The 23,521-nt window shown below is 43.7% G+C and overlaps 1 protein-coding gene across 1 annotated transcript in view; it reads left to right on the forward strand.

Annotated features, from left to right (window-relative positions):
* The first annotated feature begins 8,098 nt into the window (after positions 1-8,098).
* The window catches only part of ZR3 (Zim17-type zinc finger protein), a 48,723-nt gene continuing 33,300 nt past the window's right edge, over positions 8,099-23,521 (forward strand). The window contains exon 1 of the mRNA XM_086516334.1: positions 8,099-8,289. Within this exon, the coding sequence (XP_086372460.1) occupies positions 8,229-8,289 (61 nt within the window). The 5' untranslated portion in view covers positions 8,099-8,228. The remainder of the gene's footprint in view (positions 8,290-23,521) is intronic.

Below are 23,521 nucleotides of genomic sequence, written 5' to 3' on the forward strand. Positions count from 1 at the left end.
TTTTATCAGCAGGTGCTCAATCCGTACAAATCTGCTACTGGTTCAACATAAAACTGTCATAACTTCTTATACGTAGCTCCGATTGACGAGTTGTAAAGACAGGCACGCAGAGCCCTTCAAGTACTTCAACTTTGATTAATAAAATCCTAGCTATGAGCACTTCAAGCATACTCACTGTTTAGCTTTACCAAGACATCTTTTGGCCCTTTGAGCGTCATCTGGCACACTTTTAGCTTAAAAATTGGCTTGTTAACAAGCCCTTATAACTGCTGAACAATCATGCAGGATTCAAATATACCTGATTGGCATTCCTTTGCTCATTTTCTTGTCATGAGAGCGGAGTGGCACGACATCCACCCCCTCTGAACCTGCACAGCCTCCGGTTTGATTGGATGCACCTTTGTCTAGTCGTACTCGTTCAGGCTCTCGCCATGCATCTTATGCATCGGATTGTTATGCTTTGGCTGTGTCTAGCTTACATGATGTTGAGGAGCCTCTGTCTTTTGATGAAGCACAGAATTCAAAAAATTGGATGGCTGCCATGCAATCAGAATATGATGCACTTATAGAAAATGACACATGGACTTTATGTGATTTGCCTCCTGGCAAAAAGGCTATTGGTACGAAGTGGGTTTACAAGTTGAAATGCGAGCCAGATGGTGAGATCAATCGCCATAAGGCTCAACTTGTTGCAAAGGGTTATGCACAACAAAAAGGCATAGAGTATGAAGAGACTTTTGCTCCCACTTGTCGTATGACTACTGTGCGTTTTCTATGTGCATTGGCAACTCATTTTGGTTGGGATGTACATCAATCAAATATTGTTACTGCTTTCTTGAATGGTGACATATTTGAGCAAGTTTATGTAACGCAGCCTCGCGGTTTTGTCATAAAAGGACAAGAGGACAAAGTGTGCAGATGTAAGAAGGCTTTGTATGGGTTGAAGAAATCTCCTCGTGATTGGTATGAGAAAGCTGACACTCATTTGTTCAAACAAGGCTTTCGTTACAGTCCAACAGAATGCGCATTGTATGTAAAGCGTGAGGGTGATGTACTTCTCATTGTGGTTCTTTATGTCAATGATTTGCTGATCACTGGACCAAATGAGAGACATATTGCTGAATTTAAGGCTGATTTGAATGCTACTTTCAAGATGAAAGATTTGGGGCTGTTGCACCATTACTTGAGTATACAATTTAAGCAGTGTGATGGTGGTATTGCCTTGTGTCAGAAAAGTTACATAGAGACATTGCTATGTAAGTTTGGAGTTGAGGATTGCAAACCTATTGCCACTCCCATGGAAACAGGTTTGAAGTTGAGTCTACATGATGCTGGCAATCCTGCTGATGTCACTCTTTACCAAACTGCTGTTGGATGCCTCATTTATGTATGCAACACAAGGCCAGATATTCAATTTGCAGTCTCACAAGTCAGCAGATTTATGCATAGCTTGTTTATCCCAAGGGGGGATCATTGCCGCCAGACTTACATGCTTTTTCGGTCTCAGATTGGGTTGGTTGTTTTGACACGCGAGTGTCCACAAGTGGTTTTTGTTTCATATTTGGCAGTTCATGTATATCATGGTTGAGCAAAAAGAAACCTATTGTGGCCACTTCAAGTTGTGAGGCTGAGTACAGGGCAGTCTTCACATCTACTGTTGAGTGTGTATGGCTCAGACGCCTTATGGTTGATTTGGGTGTTGGACAGGGCACTGCCAACACTATCTACACGGACAGTCAGAGCGCATTGGCATTTGTGAGGAACCCAATTTTTCATGATCGCACAAAGCACATTGAGGTGCATTACCACTATGTCAGGGAGAGGCTCTCAGCAGGAGAGATCAGCTTGGCTTATGTGCCAACACAGGACAACCTTGCAGATCTTTTCACAAAGGCATTGTCTCGTGAGAAGCTTGAAGCTTTCTGCAAAGCTTTGGGCTTACTCCCCTTTGTGGACTAATCATGTCCTCAGGGCATGGCACTTCCCTTTACTCATGTGCCAGCTCTCATTCACCCGCATCACTCCAGGGGGGATTTGTTACCATATACATGTGGTAGTGATGTGTGTGAACACACTAGGACTGCCGGGGCATTTTTTCCCTCTTTAGGAGGTTTTTCCCCCGAGCATTGTATATACGCCCATCACTCTAGGGCTATCTATCTTTCCATTTGCACACTAAGTAATACACTCTCTATTGTGTGCCTTGAGCTTCCTTCGTCTTCTCCAAGCTGTGTGCGTTTCTCTGCAACCCTAATTCCAACATCGGTTGCTTCCATAAATGTCCATGTTTCAGGAAATAGCCATTGGCCTTTTTCCTGATCTTCTTGAATTCTTGATCACTCCATCCTTCTTGTCTAGTGAGAGTACTTAGGTAGCGGCCAATCATAAGCCACTCTCCATCATAAAACTCTTCAGAAAAGACTTCACAAACATGAGCAATGTTTCCACAATTGGCATGTAGATAAGAAGATGTGTAGAACTTCAAGCCAACATCATCACTCGTGGTCAGCATCTCTTCTTCATCTTCAAACCTGGCTCTTGATAACATATCTGCAACAAGATTATCTCTACCTGCAATATGACAAAATTCAGGGTTAAGAGACTTAATATAGGCTATCCATCGTAGCATGGCAATGTCCGGAGTAGAGCAGTTTGCAATCATCCCTATCAGTGGCAAGCAATCTGTCTCTACCACAACAGAAGCTCCAATAAAGTATTCTTTATCGGTCTTAAAGCAATAGCAATGCCCCAAAGTTCCCTCTTAACCTGTGGATAATCTCGTTGACAAGCATTAAGCACCTTGGATCTAAATCTCACTGCATGCCTGTGTCCTTCAACATCATCTTGACCTATAGCCCATCCAATACCTGTTGGGCTAGTGTCAACCGTTAAAATAACTGGCCTGTCGCATTTATAATCAACTTTCCTCAAGGTCGGAGCCTTAAGAAGCATCTTCTTTAATTTTTCGATAGCTTGTGTGTGAACTTCTTCCCAAACAAACCTTTTACCTTTTCGTAGCAATTGATACAGCACCTCTGCAACATGAGCAAAGTATGGCAGCCAAATATGATAGAACACACACGCACCCAAGAATCGATGAACCTCAGTAACTGAAGAACATGTTTCCTTCATCTTTTGGATTGCTTCGACTTTTGCTGGACTTGGCCTTCTTCCTTTAGAACTGCACAGATGTCCCACAATTAAGACCTCCTCAGCACCAAAAGTTGATTTTTGACCTGAAAGTGTTAAGTTAACTTCTTCAAGCCTCGATAATATAGCATCACAGTCAGCAATATGCTGAGCAACAAACTTTCGACACCCCCTCTGGTCTTTTGTTTCATCTTTTGAGCCTTCTTCACAGCCCTTAATTGGTAGATCATCAATGAAAGGCATAGTAACTTGTGGGATAAAGTCCCTTAATACCTTATTCATGCCGTTCATCATATGAGCTACTAAATTAGTAGCACCCTATGGCAGAGTGCACATCCTTACCAAACCAAGAGGAGTACGCATTGTAGTAAGATCCCTGCTCTCCAAAGCTAACTGGAATTGATCATATCCTAAATAAAGATTACCCATGGATTAAATAGATCTACCTGCAAAGGCCTTAGCAAATTCATCCACAATTGGGCCAGTACCCACATTGCGGATTGTTACCTTATTAACCGGTTGCATATCCTGAATGAACCTAAATGTACCATTTTTCTTCGGAACAGTAAACCATCGATTAGAATACGGAGCACATGACAGCTCCAAAATTCCCATTTGAATCTTTTCATTAAGCAAATTGATAAGCTTTGGCAAGTGAGCTTTAGGAATTGGAATACGACGCAAGCTCCATGGCATGTGTGGAACAGTGAAAATAACCATAGGTGAAACCACACTTGGATCCACACACCCAATCTCACTTGGCTCAAAAGCGAAAGCTTTACCATGTTTTTTGAACATACCTTGAAAACATTTGATCTCCTCTTTGTTGAGGAAACCGTCTTCTCCAAGCTTCAGCTGCTGCAATGTCTCCTTAGTAAACTTATGTCCTATGTTCTTTGGGTTCCTGAGTATAGGCTTTCGAGAAGCCTCCTTGATCATCCCATCACTTCCTTCTGGCAGCGGTGTAGCCACTAGCCTCACTTTCTTTGCAATAGTCTTGTATTTTGTCTTTACATGTGCTTCAACTGCTTCACCTGAATCATCCTCAATATGCATAAGTGCTTCATATATACTTAACTCATCATACATGTCCATTGAATGGACCTTAACCACTTCAGTTTCGCTTTGTAACCTGTTTTGCCTGATCTCCTCAAGCTCTGACATAGTATCTACATAAGATACCTCTTCAAAGATTCCTGAAATCACATCATCTGATTCAAGCACATCACAACCCTGCAATTCACTTTGGATACCTGAAACATACTGTTTTGCCCACTTTGGCAAATCATTAAATTTTTTGAAAGATACTGAACCTTCAGATGTTAACCCCAAAAACCCCGAAGAGAAAGCTTCTCTTTGTGAGAACTTCTCCTCACTTGTACCACCATAGTCCCACTTTATAATGGCACTCCAAGAAAATCCTGTGCAAACATGTGTTCTCTAAACTCCTTGCGTATCTTTGGCATTGGATGATCACATAGACTATCCTTGTTCCTGGCATGGTCAACACATACAGTCAAGAATTGCAATGCTTTCTTACCATCTCGGCTTCGAACCCTGGCATAGGCCGAGCCATCATTCAGCACTTTGGTTTCCATTCGCATAGCCGTAATGTAGGGTTGCCCCAAAATTAATGGATAAGAGGAATGTTCCTGTATAAAGAAATTTTGCTCATCACAGACATCCCCTACAGTTACCTTAACATTGGCACATGCACCATAGAGGTCACCTGGAAGCATTTTGGCAGCTCGAATCCGCCAACCATGGTCCACATGAATAGGCCATTTCCCCTTCTTGTGCAAGCTTTTAGCCATCAAATTGATCTCCGATCCATGATCTATGAGTGCTAAGACCAATTCTTCAATGTCACCAAGCTTCACAACAGTTTTGGTTTTTGGCCTTGCCCAATGAGTTCTTGAAAAGTGACTCCTTGGTATACTTTCACTGTCTTCATCTTCATCGAGATGAACATGCCTTACCTCTGGTACGGTTGGATTTGACACCACCACAGACCTCGACTCTTCTTCTTCTTCAAGATTCACCAAATACTCTTCATAGTCGTCCAAAATTACTTCAATGTGGCGAACCGCCTGGCTCTTCACTGACTCCGGCTCCTGTTCACTTGGTATCTGCCGCTTTCTTTTGATGATATCAATTATCTCCTCGTGAAACTCACGTTTGGCAATGCCCAAAATATCACCCAATGTGAGCTCCACTTTGCTATTCAGAATACGCTCTTCAAAAACTTTCTTTAAATCTGTAGCTAATTCAATGTCAGATTTTAGCTTATGTGAGGGTCCCCTGGGTTTACCTTGCTTTTTGTCCTTGGGTGCATCCTCCAACAGCACTTCAGGAGCGGGCTTAGGAGTAGGACCTTCATCTTGCTTGCTATTGAATCTCGTTGTCCTTTTCGATGTCCCAGGAACTTCTTCATCTCTTTTTCGCTTTTCCTCCCCCATAGCCTCATTAGCTTGAGACTTCGCAATGAATGCATACACCGAGAGGGAATCCACTGGATCAGTCCACCCTGTGGTTTCTCGAATTGAATTCCCTACGTGCCGCAGCTTCCCATAAGTTACCTACCCTGTTTCTGCTGTCTTCAAAGCATAAGGCCACAATTGACCCTTGGCACCTGTACCATCATCATCACCCTTTCCGCAGACTTGCAGCCCATATGTAGCTCCTTCCACAAGAGCAATATTATGCTGAATCTCTTCAACTATCTTTTTCATGCCGCCTCTACCGAAGTTCAGGTGGAGCATCTCACCTGTTGCCCTAATGTGAATCTTCTTGTCCTTCCAAAAAACCACGTTCCTTTTGTAAGCTTCATCAAATTCATCACATTCTTTAACGTATTTGTGATCTTCACTATCACACTACATGCATCGGTCCCAACCTTTGCGTAGTGGTTGCTGTCTAGGCTCAGAAGTAGATCCCTTTGCAGCTAGCCCTTCAAATTTTACAGCTTTAAAATTCAAATTTAATTTTTGAATACCTTTCACCAATTCGTCAAGAACTGGCTTCTCCACTCTGGGTATTGCTGAGGTTGTTTTCTCCTTAGGTTCCTCTTCCGCAACATCCATGATGTCAGTCATGATCAGCTTATCGACTTTCATCTGTCGTTTCACGATCGTGTTGACTGCTTCAGTGACTACCTTCCAATCGGATGTTAAACCAAATTCTCCTGTTGAATCCTCCAGCACCTGCACTAGACTCTTCTGAAGTCATGGATCAGCAGCTTGAATGAACAGTTCAACCTTCTGATCCCTCATTGAACGTTGCTCTGTCGAGGACAGTTGCTCGAATTTCTTCTCAAATTCTCGTAATAACTCTCGTGCAGATAGATTTTTGTTCTTCTTCTGCACCCACTTCATAAAGCTTTGCCTGATTGCTCTTTGTGAATCCTCAAGGAAGTATTCCTCTTGAAGCGCCTTCTTGAAATCCTGCCAATTCGGGCCTTGAACCCCCTCCCCCCCCCGCCCCATCATAGTTGTTCCTTCCTCTTACTTCCTATTTCTGTGTGAGGCTATGTAGAAAAGGGATAGGTGGCTATGCAGAAGACTCAAGAGGGAGACCTAGCACACACAATGATTGTAATGAGAACTTCATGTGGACACAACTCTCTCTCCTTGTAAAGTCGGGGCAGCACAATCTGGTAATTTCAGGAAGTGTGAATTTTTGGTGGGAATTCAGTATCCTTTCCGCAAATGTGAATAATTGGGTTGTCTTCATAATGACAATCTTTCAACCAATCAAAAAATTGTGCATTAAAAAAAAATAATCTCTCTTTTTTCATTAACAAAAAGGGGATATCATGGGGGTAGACCGCGATTCGTTCGATAAACAAGTGATAAAATCACCAGGCCTGCCAGGCATGATAAAAATTTCTTTTTGACATGCAATTTTTCAAGCCCCCTTTCATGCTTTGTGTAATGCAATCAAATTATATAATTTGTCATATATAACGTTAACTTAAAGATATAAATACAAAAAATGATAGGCAATTTTGAGATTGTTTTGATAGGCAAAATAGCCCTTGACAAAAAATAGGCCTTGATCTGAAGCTAGATCCACTTTAAAATCACTACATCTCTAAGCTTTTTGAAAAAAACCATAAGCACAGAGAATTAAATTAAAAAAGCACCCTTGAGCTCTATACCCTAAACTTTAGATCCCTATGCTCTACACCCCACTTTAAAAATTCTACATTTTTAAGCTCTAGAGCCCTTTTTACAAATTTCAAACTGTAGATCCTTAAGTTGTAAATCCCACTTTAAAAGCTTTAAAGTTCTAAGTTCTAAAATTCTAGCATCTTTGGGTGACCCCCCCCTACTTGTGGATCCATGTAACATTTTCACTTTCTTTAATTCAAAGTTTTACCTTCTAATAAAAAAAAAACTCTAGGTCCTCATTGGATCATTGGAGACCTTACTTTAAAAGTTCTACATCTTTAAGTTCTAAACTTAGCTTTAAAATCTCTAAAAATGAAAATAAAAAATCTTTAAAGGTTAAAGCCCTAAATGATAAATTCTTTTCATAAAGTTTTAACTAACAAAAATGACAACTTTAGTTTATTATCTCAAGTTTCAAGGGGTGAACTAAATTCTCAAAATGAAAAGGTGAATAAAGAACTTCTCAAATTTCAAAATGAAAAGGTGACTCTTGGGATTTGTGGAGCCTCTAAAGCTTTATCATTTAACATGTAAGGCTGTCAACGTTTCATGCTTCCAAAGGCATTGGGCAACCCAAAATCTTTTCCTTGATATATTAGAGTTCATTTCATATTTCAAAACTCAAGACATGTCCATCATTAGATTTACACAATTCATTTCAATGAGTACCCACTATCTTATTTCAACCAATCAACATTTTTGACTTATCAAAAAATGCTTAAAAATATAACTCAACCTTTTTCCTATTTTAGTCGGCAGAAAGAGAAGGCAACGCTATAGCCTTGCCCTTTGGGCAGGCCAAAAAAGCACATGGCAATACACTCCCTTCCCCTACACAGCCCCCCGTGTGAACCCGCCAAAGGCAATTGCATGCTTCAGCGTTAAGCATTCAAGCTGCACCGTAACATGGCTCTGCAGACTCTTCTCCGCCGAGTTCGATCCAAGGCACCATCAGTGACCCGCCCCAGTGAGTAAGAATTTGTTGCATCTTTGCACACAATGTCCATTTGAGCATTTGTGCAGGCGTTTAAAGTGCTGAAGCTGATGAGTATGCTTGAATCTCATCCGAGTAACTGTGCAACTTCTTAGTGATTGCAAGATATGCTTTTTCTTTGTTTGCATAGGAGCCCCATCAATCCTTTTCAAGGTGGTTCGCTCTCGTGGCTAAGCCTGTAAATTTCAATTTTATTCTGAATCTTTATGGTATTAGTAGTTGACAATTCAATATTGTGACATATTACATCTCGCTTATCGCTGTTCTTGCTTGAACTTTTATTCTTGCATTTGGGTTCTGCTCTGTGTTTGCTCCCCTTATAAATATAGCATTGCTTGCGTGAATAACTGTCCTTGGCATCGGAAGTCGGAGCACCCTGTCACAAAGTGATGATGTGGCATGCCCATCTAGAAGAGAAATGGCTGAGCTGAACCAACCAATGTAAAGAACTTCTTAGCACCGGCCGAGAGGCCCACCCTAAAAATCCCAAAGCTTGAACATTGAGGAAAATTTCTGGGTGTGGAACTGTGCCTCTCTCTCTCTCTCTCTCTCTCTCTCTCTCTCTCTCTCTCTCACGTAAAGTTCAGTGATTTTACAGTTTCTGTTCATTCTTGGAGTGTCCAAGCCTGTAACAGTGGTATTAAAGCTTCGGGCGCGTGCTTTCACGAAAGCATACCATTCCTTCAAGAGCACACAAAGCAATCATATTTTTTTATAATCAAAGAATCTTCGTGTCCCAACCTTGAGCTTACTAGCCACTCTCACCCTTAGTCCATCGCGTATCGGACGTACTCTTGTCTTCATCGCTCTGTCTTAAAGGGCATAAGCCATAAAGAACCCAAGAGTGGGGAGGCACCCTTGGCTTGGAAAAATCAGCGGGGAAAGAAGATCCAAATGGTAGCAATGGACAAAATTTTCGGCGGGGGAGTTTGCCAGAGCGGAGTACAAACGTCAACTTGCAGTTGACATGTGTGTGAAAAGATTGATCAAGTATTTCAGGGACCCAAAATTTGTGAAACGCTTGAAGAATCACCCGATTGATGAGATTTCATTGAGATGGCGTGAGGCCATCGATTCTCGTTTCAGGTCTAGAAGCAAGCTGAGAGACAAGCGGAGTGCAAAAAAGTGGAAGCTGTACTCGCAGAAAGAGTTGGACATAGCTCTTGATAAGAAATTGAAATAGATAACGAAAGGCTTGAAGCACTCTCGGAAGAAGTGAAAATTGGTGGATTTTCCCGATTATTTGGGCTGGAAGTCGACTTTAGAGATGGCAGGTAGATCCAAGGAGCATGCTCGAATCGAGGATGACCCAGATTTTACTTCGTCTTAAGAGAGTTTCGACAATTCTTCGTCTCTAGTTCTAGCGATGATGAGAAAAGATGGAAGAAACGGAGAAAAAGCCAGAAGAGTAGATTTCTGAAAAGGTCTAGATGGCATGGGAGGCCATCTAGAAGTTCGGGGGAAGAGAGCTTGTCCTCTTCTGACAGTGAACAAATGAGCAAGAAGACCAAGGAGTTCAAGGAAGGGGATCAGGCCGTCAAATTTGACACGTTTTCAGGCTATCAGGATATCCATCGAGTCCTTGAGTCTATACAGCCTGTCACGTTTTGAGGAGGTCGGTTCTCGGAACGCTTTAAGATGCGAAGGGCGGCATCTTACTTGAAAGGAAATGCACATACTTGGTGATCCACTCCGTTGTTACACAGAGAAGCACCTACGACGTGGATAAAATTCAAGAGAATTTTCACGTCAATTTGGATTTCAGAAGAATATGAAGGAGATGTCATCACGGCTTGGCATCATATCTGACGATGACTAAGAAAGACACAGTGGATGACTACTACCAAAGGTTTTGGGATACTTATTTGCCAGTGTTCTTGTTTTAGAAGATTACTTTGAGGGACTTGGTTGAGCGGTCAAAAAGCAAATACCACATCGGCAACGGTATGGGGGGCCCTTGAGAGGGTTGGTTGGGACCCCCTCGTGTGTCGTTCTCCTCTTCTCTCTCTCTCTCTCTCTCTCTCTCTACACATCTCTACCGCACTCTCATTCGCTAACAGACTTAGACACCCCAAGTTGGGAATCCGACACGACACACAAGAGAATCCCTTAATTCAAGTCACAGTTCAATGTACTCGACACGGCCCGGCGTAGTTTCGTGCCAGAGGTAACGGCCCCAATAGCTAGCGTCCCTATCTGTATTTATTTTTATATTAATGCTCGAGCAAAGTACAATACCTGAGGGGACCTTTGCTCTCAGACTCTGCGTCCAGATGCTCTGAAGAGTGAGGTCCCTTGGGGATATTTATTCTTACAAGGATGTCCCAAAAGCAGAGCCTTAAAAGCTTCTAAACTCAAAAGCAAATAGTCGCAAAAGCATCTGATCTAAAATCTGTCATAAAAAGCAAGCAGCGCAATTTGCGGAATTCCGTACAGTAGCCACGTCAACATGCCAACGCACATTGCGGAAATCCGTACTACTGCCATGTCATCATTTTGTGACATATACCCCCCTTGAAAGAATTGTAATTGCCCTCGATTACGCCTGCAAAATCAGACATAAGCCATAAACCAGTTCAGTAGACACTGACGCACGCACGCACGCACGCACTAGCTGACACAAATCCAACACTTGTACAAAGACGACAATCACATCACATCACATCACATTCAAATCATATTACATAGAGTTTAGGACCATGATTCTTGGCAACGTCTTTAGCAATCACATCTAGATCTGCACCGGACCTCATTGATTTCGGATTAGCTAATCCTATATTGCAATCATGTCCATGGATTTCGTTCCGATCTAGGACGCAACATATTTAATAATCGCATCTAGATCCATCCCAGATCTCAATGATGTCGGATTAACTAATCCTATATTGCGATCATGTCCATAGATTTCTCGGGACCGAAATGCTGCAGTCATTTCGTCAATCATTCCATCCGTACTAAAGGTGCGAGTAATCATTTCCGAGGATCCCAATCCATCAATCACACACTGAGTTCATACTGAACAAAGTGGTTCAATCATTCAGTTCTGGCTGTGTGCATCTCATCCCGCAGGAACTCTTGATGCGCTCACGACAATTCCATTGAATAATTCATGATTCAAAATTCATGATTCGTTATCAGGTCATTCGGGAGTTTTATTGCTCCAAAATCATCTCATTCTCGAACAGGATCTTCCATAAAACATTGGTTTCATACTTAAATCAAAATCATGTTAAAAAAGGTCCTATTTCATTCATAAATTCATAAAGGAAAATAATGCTAGTTCATCCATAATTTTCTATCTAATATCTGTTCTGGAATGAGTATCTCCTCTCTCCGTTCTATCTGTCGGCCATTCTCATTCTTGTGCCTTTTTAGGCCACGATGCAGAGATGTGTCCTTATTCCCCACATTCAAAACACTTTTTAGCTTTGAAATATTCGTCTCTTTATTCTTCCGGTAGTCGAGATCGTGTATCTCTCTGTCGTCTGTTTCTGTTCTGACTTGTTGAAGGTTCATTTGGTGGGTAAGTCAAGTTACCTGAATGTATAGCAAATCCCCGCTTAGCATGTCCCATTAATTGTTGTAGGGACTCGGACTTGTGCTCAAGAGAGTAGTCTTGAATCTCTTTGGGAAGTCTATAGCAAAACCGCTCGATTTGCTGCTTGAAATTGATCTTCTTAAAGGATGAAGCAGGTAAGAAAACATACCAAAATCTCTCACAGTAAGTATCCAAAGGTTTTGCCTTGACCATCCGAAGATGGTTCCGGTCAGTAATCACGTCCCGTACATATTCTTGAGTGAGCCACGAAGAGATAAAGGGTCTCTTAAACTTTAGCCACTTTGTCGGTGCTTCTTTTCTTAACAAAAGACAAAATTCTTTTCGACCCCAATCTTTTGGACAAGCAGCCACTTCCAGAGCCTCATCTTCTGCAAATAATCAGAATCGACGACACAATCGTCTCATCGTCTCAATCAGAGAAGGAATGGTCGTCGTGATTTTCGGCAGGATACTTCTTCTGGGCAGGAAGCCTCTTCATCGGCTCCTTCAACCTCCCACTTCAACTGTCCAGGATTATGCACAATTTGCAATGGACAGCACAGGTGATATGAGTGTCCCAAGAAGCCAAACCCTTCAAATCCTCGCCAGAATTCTCACATGGTGTTGCTAATTGGCCTATTCTCTTATTTTTTTTAATGATTAATTTCTTTTTCTAGGATATTTTATTGTGTACACTAAGAACTCTTAAAAGATTGTAGCTACAAGAAGTGCCATCAAGAACGAACAACTCTGATGTGTCACTTGATGGGTGATGATAAACATCGCGAAGGAGTTTCCGTAAGTTCGGTGGAAAGAGCCGGGTTACGAGTGTCCCTCATGCGTCACATGATGGGTGACGGGTGCATCAGAAAGGGGGACATTCCGTAGGCTAAGGAGGAAATCCGAACTGAGTAAGAAAATACGCGTAAGAACGCAAGCACAAGAATAAAGATGGGTTCAATGAAGCTTTTTATGAAAAGCAGGAACTTTCGCGGGAGGGCAGATGCTTTCCCACGAGATGCCTGGAATGTGTTTGTGTCGCATTGTTTCTAACTCATTGAGTAGTTTTTAAAGTTTGAATAGGTTCACACTTTATTTTATAAAGTGGCCGGTCACTTTTAAGTGACCAGCCCTCTTATAATAAAAAAAGCAATGCTCTAAAAATCCTACGTTAAAACTCTACAAAAAAAGCCTACGCAAGGCTGGCTGAATTTAGCGATCTCTCTCTCTCCTCTCGCTAGGGGCACCAGGCTTTTGCTTTACGGCTCCTATTCCCGTTGGGTGCAAGGGCCTATAAAAGGGCAGTTAGCGTTCCAGTTTTACACACGCCAGGAGTAGCAGAAGGAGTTAGCGCTGAGGATTCTGGAGCAAGTGCTGGTGACGGAAATCTGCAAGTGTTCGTGTGACGATTGAGTACGGAGGTCACTTTTTCGAGCAAGGAGCGACAGGTATAATTTGTTGATACGCATTGCGAGTTGTTGCTTTGTGTGGTTTGTTTTGCAGGAATCTCCCTTCTTACGGGAAAGTCACTCATGGGAAGTACGGCTTCACGCCTAAGTCCCTTACGGGAAAGTACGGCTTCACGCCTAAGTCCCTTGCGGGAAAGTACGGCTTCGCGCCTAAGTCCCTTGCGGGGAAGAACAGCCTTGTGCCCAAGCCCTTTACGGGAAAGAACGACCTTTGTGTCTAAGATTACAGAACGGAGGGGTTTCCTCGGGTTCTCGTGCTTGTATATGAACTCTCCCTGAATAAAGAATACTCTTGACGGGGGGGGGGGGACCAGCCCATCTTCTGGTCCCCAATACTGTGTCGATCTTCTCCCTTCTCTCATATTTGCAAAGTATTTTATTTTTCAGATTTCTAAGTGCTCGTGTACGCTCCCGTTTTTTGACAGTGGTATCAGAGCTCGGACTCCTCTCTTTCTCTGCAAAGAAGGACGATTCCGGGAAGAACGGGAAGAACCATGTCGAGCCAAGGGAGAAGCGTCGAAGAGGAGCTTCAACAAGTGCGAGCTCAGCTTGCGGATTTGCAACAAGTCTTACTATTGCCAGATGTCCAAAAGCTCTTGGACGGAATGAAGAGAACGAATGGAACCGATGCAGCCGGGCATCCAGACCACACTGTTGGCGTGAGACCACAGGAGGAAAGAGAAGAAGAACGTGCCGAGGTGCACAAAGGATCTTCGGATCGGAATGAACTGCCTACTCCAAGGAAAGGCCAGGAAAAAGCGCTCTCTTTGCTAGACGAGAGCAAGGACAACTCTATCTCATCTCCATCTTACTCTCCTGATTATACTTCTACTTCTCAATCTTCTCGCCAGAAGAAGGAAACTGCTACTACTACTACCCTACATCAACCTAAAGATAAGCCTCGATTCAAGAAGCACGGTCGCAAGTCTCAACATCGCATGAGAGTCTTCAAATCGGGCGACAAGGACATCAAGTTCGAAACCTACAACGGACGGAGAGATATCTCCAAAGCACTGTCCTTCATCAGACAGTTTGAAGTCGCCTTTACCAATGGGCACTTCACAGAAAGATCCAAATTGCGCCATGTGGGGATGCACCTCAAGGAAACGGCCAGTAAGTGGTGGTTAGCCAAGATTCTGGAAGGTTCTCAGGCCAAAACTTGGGAGAGATTCAAATCTGAATTTTATGAACAGTTTCTTCCGCCCGACTTCGAGCAGGACATACGGAAGGAATGGGACTGGCTCGCCCAGAAGGAACATGAGAGAGTAACGACCTATGTGGACCAGTATTGGTCGGTTCTTCTGAAGGTCACTCCCTTCATGAAGATTGCCGACGAGGAAAAGAAAGGAAAATTCGAAGCGGGTCTCCAACCGCAGCTTCGAAAGAGTATGAAAGTGTATCCGCATGACACTCTTCAGAGGATGATGGAGTCAGCAATCATTGCTGAGGATTTGCACTCAACTGGGACGCCCAGAAAAATGGAGCATAGCACTTATCGTGCGAGACAAAGAGGGGTCTACGATGACCAAGGGGGCCAAGGAAGAAAACATTCTCCATCTAGGGACTATGATCATTCTAAGAAGCTAGAGGGCAATGGCAAGCGAACTAAGTATCTTTCTCCTACTCAACTTCAAACCTTCAGAGAGGAAGGAAGATGCTTCTACTGTGGCGAGAAAGGACATATGAAACCGGATTGCCCGCTAACGCAGCAACGGCAAGAACACGCCCCTACGAGGCAAGATAAAGCAAGGAAGGAACCCGCTCCACCAAGCTCGAACTCAATTCCAGATGTTCAAGGAAACACAGAAACGGAGAAAGGGAAGCGTCAACTTCTGAAGGGCTGGGGGTCTTTGAACAACAGCGAGTACTGATTCTTTATGATCCAGGATCCACGGATAACTTCATCTCCCTGGATACTGCGGAACGTTTGTGCCTCACACCGGCTCAGCTTGGCACACCGGTTACATCCGGATCGGTATTCGAGGGGTTGACAACCAATGCAACTCCCGTGCAAGGACAGCTCAATCTTCGGTTTGGCGAGTACAAGGACCGCGAATCATTTTTGATGGCACCCATTGAGGGATGTGATATCATCTTGGGTATGCCATGGCATTTCCACATGACACCTGTCCCCGATTATGTGGAAAAGACCCTCACTTTTGATCATGGGGGTAAGAAAATAAAGATTCATGCTGATGTAGGAGATTGGCAGTTCCCAATTGTAAGTCATATCTCCATTAAGAAAGAAATGAAGAAGTGTGTTTCTGCTTACTTGATTTTTGCACGTGAGAAGGATAAAACTAGTGGGGATTCACTCTCTAGTCTGGAAATTAAGCGTTTTCAATTTATTGAAAAGTACAAAGATTAATTCACGGAAACACTCCCTGATGAACTACCTCCGGTACGCCCGGAAGATCACCGCATAGATCTCATACCGGGTAGCTCGCCTCCCAATCAACCCCCTCATCGGGTGAGTCTTGCTCAGCAAGAGGAAATTTTCAAGCAAGTCAACGAGCTTCTAAAGAAAGGGTTAGTACGGCCAAGTGCTTCACCCTACTGCTCTCCAGTTCTACTCGTGCAGAAGAAAGATGGCACGTTTTGAATGTGCATAGACTATAGGTCTTTAAACAAGATCACGGTTAAGAATCGCTTTCCGATCTCTCGGATTGATGATATACTTGATAAGTTGCAGGGTGCAAGTGTCTTTAGTCGCATAGACTTAAAGAGTGGGTATCATTAGATACGGATCGCCCCTGAGGATGTCCATAAGACTGCTTTCCGCACAACCTTTGGACTATATGAATTCTTGGTAATGCCTTTCGGCTTGACCAATGCTCCTGCGACGTTCAATCGCATGATGGACCGCATTTTCAACAAGTATCGAGCTTTTACGGGAGTATTCTTTGACGACATACTCATCTTCTCTAAGACAGAAGAGGAACATCGGAAGCACTTGGACCTAGTGTTTCAAGAATTGCGAAAGCATGAGTTGCATGTGAATGCAAAGAAGAGCGAGTTCTTTCTCTCAGAGATACACTATCTCGGCCATATAGTCTCTCACAATCAAGTGAGTATGGATCCTGCCAAGATCCGAGTGGTAGAGGATTGGCCTATTCCTGCTACGGTACATGATGTACGTAGCTTCCTGGGATTATGTTCGTATTATCGAAGGTTTGTATGAGGATTTGCTCATGTAGCAAGACCACTTCATGATTTGACAAAGAAGAAGATTCCTTTCAGATGGGGATCGAGACAACAAGGAGCTTTTGATCGGCTCAAGTACTTGCTAAGCCATGGCCCTATTTTGATAGTGCCTGACTTAAGGAAACCATTTGAGGTTCACTGCGATGCTTCAGGCGATTGCATCGGAGCAGTGTTAAACCAAGAAGGCCATGCAGTGGCCTACGAAAGCAGACGGCTTAAGGATGCAGAGTTGCATGCATCAATCTACGAAAAGGAACTCATGGCTGTAATTCACACCTTATCCAACTAGAAGCACTATCTTCTAGGAGCGGATTTCGTGATCAAGACTGGTCACCAGAGTTTGCGGTATTTTCTTACGCAAAGGAAACTATCTGAGAAGCAGATGAGATGGGCAAACTTTTTGTCTATGTTTCACTTCCAGATCCTTCACACGGCTGGGAGTAAGAATGTGGTTGCAGACGCATTGTCTAGGCGGCCAAGGGTGAACGCTATCACTTCGGTGTATCACCAAGAATTAGAAGCACTACCGGATTCGTATCCGAATGATCCAGACTTCTCCACCATTTGGGGAAAGCTACATCGTGGAGAGAATGAGTTTCCCTATTCCATTCGGGACGGTTATATCTACCACCATCAGGCCATATGTGTGGCGGAACCATTAAGAAAGAAGATCATGGATGAAGCACACGCTTCGCCTTATGCGGGTCATCGGGGTATTCTCCCTACGACCTTAGTAATGGAAAGATATTTCTTTTGGCCTAGCCTTAAAGCAGACATTGATAAGTATGTCAGGGAATGCTTGGTTTGCCAAAAAGTGAAGCATGATCGGCATAAGACGCCTGGGTTGCTACAACCATTGCCTGTGCCTAATGAACCTTGGGAAAGTATTGCCATAGACTTCATCATGGACCTCCCTAGAACTCAGACTGGAAATGACGCGATTTGGACCATTGTGGACAGGTTTAGCAAGCAAGCACACTTTATACCAGTCAAGAAAACAATCAAAGCAGATCATATGGCTAGGGTCTTTCTGGCACAGATCTTTAAGCATCATGGAATGCCTAAGTCTATTGTGAGTGATCGAGATCCTCGCATGACCGGAAATTTTTGGCGTGCCTTGATGGATAATCTTGGTACGAAGTTGAATTTTTCATCTACCTACCATTCTCAAACGGACGGGCAAAGTGAGATAGCCAATTCCACAGTATTGGATATGTTAAAATCTTATGTGTCAGACCGGCAATCTGACTGGGAGAAATATTTGCCTCTTGTCGAGTATGCGTAAACATAACAACACCATACACTCATCGACGGGGAAAGCACCTTTTGAGATTCTCTATGGTAAGCCTTTGGTTCCACTAATCCTTTTAACTAAGGATAAGATCTTTGCAACAGATGAATTTGTCCGGGATTTGGACACAGCCTACGGGCAAGTTAGGAGAGCTATTCTACGCTCTCAGGAAAAGCATAAGAAAGCTGCAGACAAGCACAGGAGGAATCTAGACTTAACAGTCGGACGGTTAGTCTTACTCAAGTTTGAGAAGGCAAGACTTAAGAAACAAGCGTCTCATAAGGGGAAGGTGGTAAAACTTTCTACCCGTTATTATGGGCCGTTTAAGATCACTGAGCAAGTGAATGATGTCACCTTCCGATTAGAGCTACCGCCTAATTGGAGGATCCATAATGCTTTCCATGTCAGTTTACTCCAGCTGTATGTGGGACCGCCTCCGAGCCAGCCTAGTGTCGAGGAACCTCCTGAGGTTGAGGAAACAGAAGAAATACTTCAAAGTATTTCTTCAGGAGCAGATAGTAAGTCATCAGGAGCGGCCTCTCAAGTCCGGAAAAATAACACGGAAGTATTTGATTAAGTTTAAGAACTATTCGAATCTAGATGCTCAGTGGATGACGCAGGAGGAATTAGCAGCTTATCCCGAGATACTGGAGGTATATGTCCAAGCACTACAGTTGAGGTCAACTGTTTAGAAGCTAGAGGGATGTTGCTAATTGGCCTATTCTCTTATTTTTTTAATGATTAATTTCTTTTTCTAGGATATTTTATTGTGTACACTAAGAACTGTTAAAAGATTGTAGCCACAAGAAGTGCCATCAAGAACGGACAACTTTGATGTGTCACTTGATGGGTGACGGTAAACATCGCGAAGGAGTTTCCGTAAGTTCGGTGGAAAGAGCCGGGTTACGAGTGCCCCTGATGCGTCACATGATGGGTGACGGGTGCATCAGAAAGGGGGCATTCCGTAGGCTAAGGAGGAAATCCAAACTGAGTAAGAAAATACGCGTAAGAACTCAAGCACAAGAATAAAGATGGGTTCAATGAAGCTTTTTACGAAAAGCAGGAACTTTCGCGGGAGGGCAGATGCTTTCCCGCAAGTGTACGCTCCCGTTTTGTGACACATGGAGACCACAATTTTAGAACCTATTCACAACCAACCTCCTGTCCCAGACAAAGGCAAGCAAGCAGCACGTTGTGTTCGAGTTTCTAAGGTGGTGAGTGCCTTAATGTTAAATGCTCGAAATCATATTGCTGCTCTAGTGGACCTTTCAAATTAGGTTCTCAGCCTCCTTGGCTTTGTTGGTAAGCAGCCAATCAATGTTCTTGTGGATAGTGGGTGTTCTACTAATTTCCTGAGCATATCCTTGATTACTAAATTTCGCCTTCAAACACAACCTAGTGAGGTGGCTTACCAAGTAGAACTTCCTGATGGTTCCTTTCTCGAGTGCAACAAAAGGATTGAAAAGCTGGATTTTCAGATTCAGGATTACTGTCACAAAACGGGAGCGTACACGAGCACTTAGAAATCTGAAAAATAATATACTTTGCAAAAGGGAGAGAAGGGAGAAGATCGACACAGTATTGGGGACCAGAAGATGGGCAGGTCCCCCCCCCGTTAAGAGTATTCTTTTATTCAGGGAGAACTCTTATACAAGCACGAGAACGTGAGGAAACCCCTCCGTTCTGTAATCTTAGACTCGAGGGTCGTGCTTTCCCGTAAAGGGCTTGGGCACAAGGCCGTCCTTCCCATAAGGGACTTAGGAGCGAAGCCGTACTTTCCCGTAAGGGACTTAGGCGTGAAGCCGTACTTCCCGTTAAGGGCCTTCCCGTAAGACGGGAGATTCCTGCAAAACAAACCACACGAACACGCGACAACAATTCGTATGGCGAATCCACAATAGATACCTGTCGCTCTTGCGCGGGAAAAGCGATTTACGTGCTTCGCAGTCTCACGATCTCTTGCGGCAGAGTCTTCTCTTGCTGATGTTGGTACCTCCCATGAGTGAGGGCATGTGGTGCTTTTATAGCTCCCTGGCCACGGCATGAATAACTGCTCGCGTAGAGATCGCGGCCGTTGTTTTTTTTTTTTTTTGCGTTGTTCTACCCGTACTACGGAGAGAGAATTCACTGGCTGGTTTTGTTGCTTTATCTTCTAAGTGGCTGCCCACTTATTAAGTGGGCGGCCGGCATATTTTAAAATTGGTCTGAACCTGCCCAAAAACTCAATAAAACCTTATAAGTTAAAACCAATGCATTTCACAATACTTCCCAGGCGTCCCTGGATGCAACCACATGCACGAATGCAATGCAAACATAGATTCCTCGCGGGAAAGCGTCTGCCTTCCCGCGATTGTTCCTGCTTTTCGTAAAAAGCTTCATTGAACCCATCTTTATTCTTGTGCTTGCGTTCTTACGCGTATTTTCTTACTCAGTTCGGATTTCCTCCTTAGCCTACGGGATGCCCCCTTACTGATGCACCTGTCACCCATCATGTGACGCATCAGGGGCACTCGTAACCCGGCCCTTTCCACCGAACTTACGGAAACTCCTTTGCGATGTTTACCGTCACCCATCAAATGACACATCAGAGTTGTCCGTTCCTGATGGCAGTTCCTGTAGCTACAATCTTTTAACAGTTCTTAGTGCACATAATAAAATATCCTAGAAAAAAATAATCATTAAAAATAAGAAAATAGTCCAATTAGCAACATCCCTCTGGCTTCTAAACAGTTGACCTCAGCTGTAGTGCTTGGACATATACCCCCAGTATCTCGGGATAAGCTGCTAATTCCTCCTGCGTCATCCACTGAGTATCTAGATTCGAGTAGTTCTTAAACTTAACCAAATACTTCTGTGTTATCTTTCCGGATTTGAGAGGCCGCTCCTGATGACTTACTATCTGCTCTTATTGGAGTATTTCTTCTGTTTCCTCAACCTCAGGAGGTTCCTCAGCACTAGGTTGGCTTGGAGGTGGTCCCACATACGGCCGGAGTAAACTGACATGGAAAGCATTATGGATCTTCCAATTAAGCGGTAGCTCTAATCGGAAGGTGACATCATTCACTCGCTCAATGATCTTAAACGGCCCATAGTAACGGGTAGAAAGTTTTACCACCTTCCCTTTATGAGATGCTTGTTTCTTAAGTCTTGCCTTCTCAAACTTGAGTAAGACTAACTGTCCGACTGTTAAGTCTAGATTCCTTCTGTGCTTGTTTGCAGCTTTCTTATGCTTTTCCTGAGAGCGTAGAATAGCTCTCCTCACTTGCCCGTAGGCGGTGTCCAAATCTCGGACAAACTCATCTGCTGCAAAGATCTTATCCTTAATTAAAAGGATGGGTGGAAGCAAAGGCTTACCATAGAGAATCTCAAAAGGTGCTTTCCCTGTCGATGAGTGTATGGTATTGTTATACGTATACTCGACAAGAGGCAAATATTTCTCCCAGTCAGATTGCCAGTCTGACACATAAGCTTTTAACATGTCCAATATTGTGGAATTGGCTATCTCACTTTGCCCGTCCGTTTGAGGATGGTAAGCAGATGAAAAATTCAGCTTTGTACCATGATTATCCATCAAGGCACGCCAAAAATTTCCTGTCATGCGAGGATCTCGATCGCTCACAATAGACTTAGGCATTCCATGATGCTTGAAGATCTGTGCTAGAAAGACCCTAGCCATATGATCTGCTTTGATTGTTTTCTTGACTGGTATAAAGTGTGCTTGCTTGCTAAACCCGTCCACAATGGTCCAGATCGCGTCATTTCCAGTCTGAGTTCTAGGGAGGTCCATGATGAAGTCCATGGCAATACTTTCCCAGGGTTCATTAGGCACAGGCAATGGTTGTAGCAACCCAGGCGTCTTATGCCGATCATACTTCACTTTTTGGCAAACCAAGCATTCCCTGACATACTTATCAATGTCTGCTTTAAGGCTAGGCCAAAAGAAATATCTTTCCATTGCTAAGGTCGTAGAGAGAATACCCCGATGACCCGCATAAGGCGAAGCGTATGCTTCATCCATGATCTTCTTTCTTAATGGTTCCGCCACACATATGGCCTGATGGTGGTAGAGATAACCGTCCCGAATGGAATAGGGAAACTCATTCTCTCCACGATGTAGCTTTCCCCAAACGGTGGAGAAGTCTGGATCATTCGGATACAAATCCGGTAGTGCTTCTAATTCTTGATGATACACCGAAGTGATAGCGTTCACCCTTGGCCGCCTATACAATGCGTCCGCGACCACATTCTTACTCCCAGCCGTGTGAAGGATCTGGAAGTGAAACATAGACAAAAAGTTTGCCCATCTCATCTGCTTCTCAGATAGTTTCCTTTGCATAAGAAAATACCGCAAACTCTGGTGATCAGTCTTGATCACAAAATCCGCTCCTAGAAGATAGTGCTTCCAGTTGGATAAGACGTGAATCACAGCCGTGGGTTCCTTTTCGTAGATTGATGCATGCAACTCTGCATCCTTAAGCCGTCTACTTTCGTAGGCCACTACATGGCCTTCTTGGTTTAACACTGCTCCGATGCAATCGCCTGAAGCATCGTAGTGAACCTCAAATGGTTTTCTTAAGTCAGGCACTATCAAAATAGGGCCATGGCTTAGCAAGTACTTGAGCCGATGAAAAGCTCCTTGTCTCGATCCCCATCTGAAAGGAATCTTTTTCTTTGTCAAATCATCAAGTGGTCCTGCTACATGGGCAAATCCTCGGACAAACCTTCGATAACACGAACATAATCCGAGGAAACTACGTACATCATGTACCGTAGTGGGAATAGGCCAATCTTCTAGCACTCGGATCTTGGCAGGATCCATACTCACTTGATTGTGAGAGACTATATGGCCGAGATAGTGTATCTCTGAGAGAAAGAACTCGCTCTTCTTTGCATTCACATGCAACTCATGCTTTCGCAATTCTTGAAACACTAAGTCCAAGTGCTTCCGATGTTCCTCTTCTGATTTAGAGAAGATGAGTATGTCGTCAAAGAATACTCCCGTAAAAGCTCGATGCGGGTTGAAAATGCGGTCCATCATGTGATTGAACGTCGCAGGAGCATTGGTCAAGCCGAAAGGCATTACCAAGAATTCATATAGTCCAAAGGTTGTGCGGAAAGCAGTCTTATGGACATCCTCAGGGAGATGAAGTTATCCGTGGATCCTGGATCATAAAGAATCAATACTTGGTTGTTCAAAGACCCCCAGCCCTTCAGAAGTTGACGCTTCCCTTTCTCCATTTCTGTGTTTCCTTGAACATCTGGAATTGAGTTCGAACTTGGTGGTGCGGGTTCCTTCCTTGCTTTCTCTTGCCTCGTAGAGGCTTGTTCTTGCCGTTGCTGCTTTAGCGGGCAATCTGGTTCATATGTCCCTTTCTCGCCACAGTAGAAGCATCTTCCTTCCTCTCTGAAAGTTTGAAGTTGAGTAGGAGAAAGGTACTTAGTTCGCTTGCCAGTGCCCTCTGGCTTCTGAGAATGATCATCGTCTCTAGATGGAGGACGTTTTCTTCCTTGGCCCCCTTGGTCATCGTAGACCCCTCTTTGTCTTGCACGGTAAGTGCTATGCTCCATCTTTCTGGGCGTCCCAGTTGAGTGCAAATCCTCAGCAATGATTGCCGACTCCATCATCCTCTGAAGAGTATCATGCGGATACACCTTCATACTCTTTCGAAGCTGCGGTTGGAGACCCGCTTCGAACTTTCGTTT

This window comes from Adiantum capillus-veneris, chromosome 7 (genome assembly GCF_014529385.1).
Source record: "Adiantum capillus-veneris isolate H3 chromosome 7, ASM1452938v2, whole genome shotgun sequence".
Lineage (NCBI taxonomy): Eukaryota > Viridiplantae > Streptophyta > Polypodiopsida > Polypodiales > Pteridaceae > Adiantum > Adiantum capillus-veneris.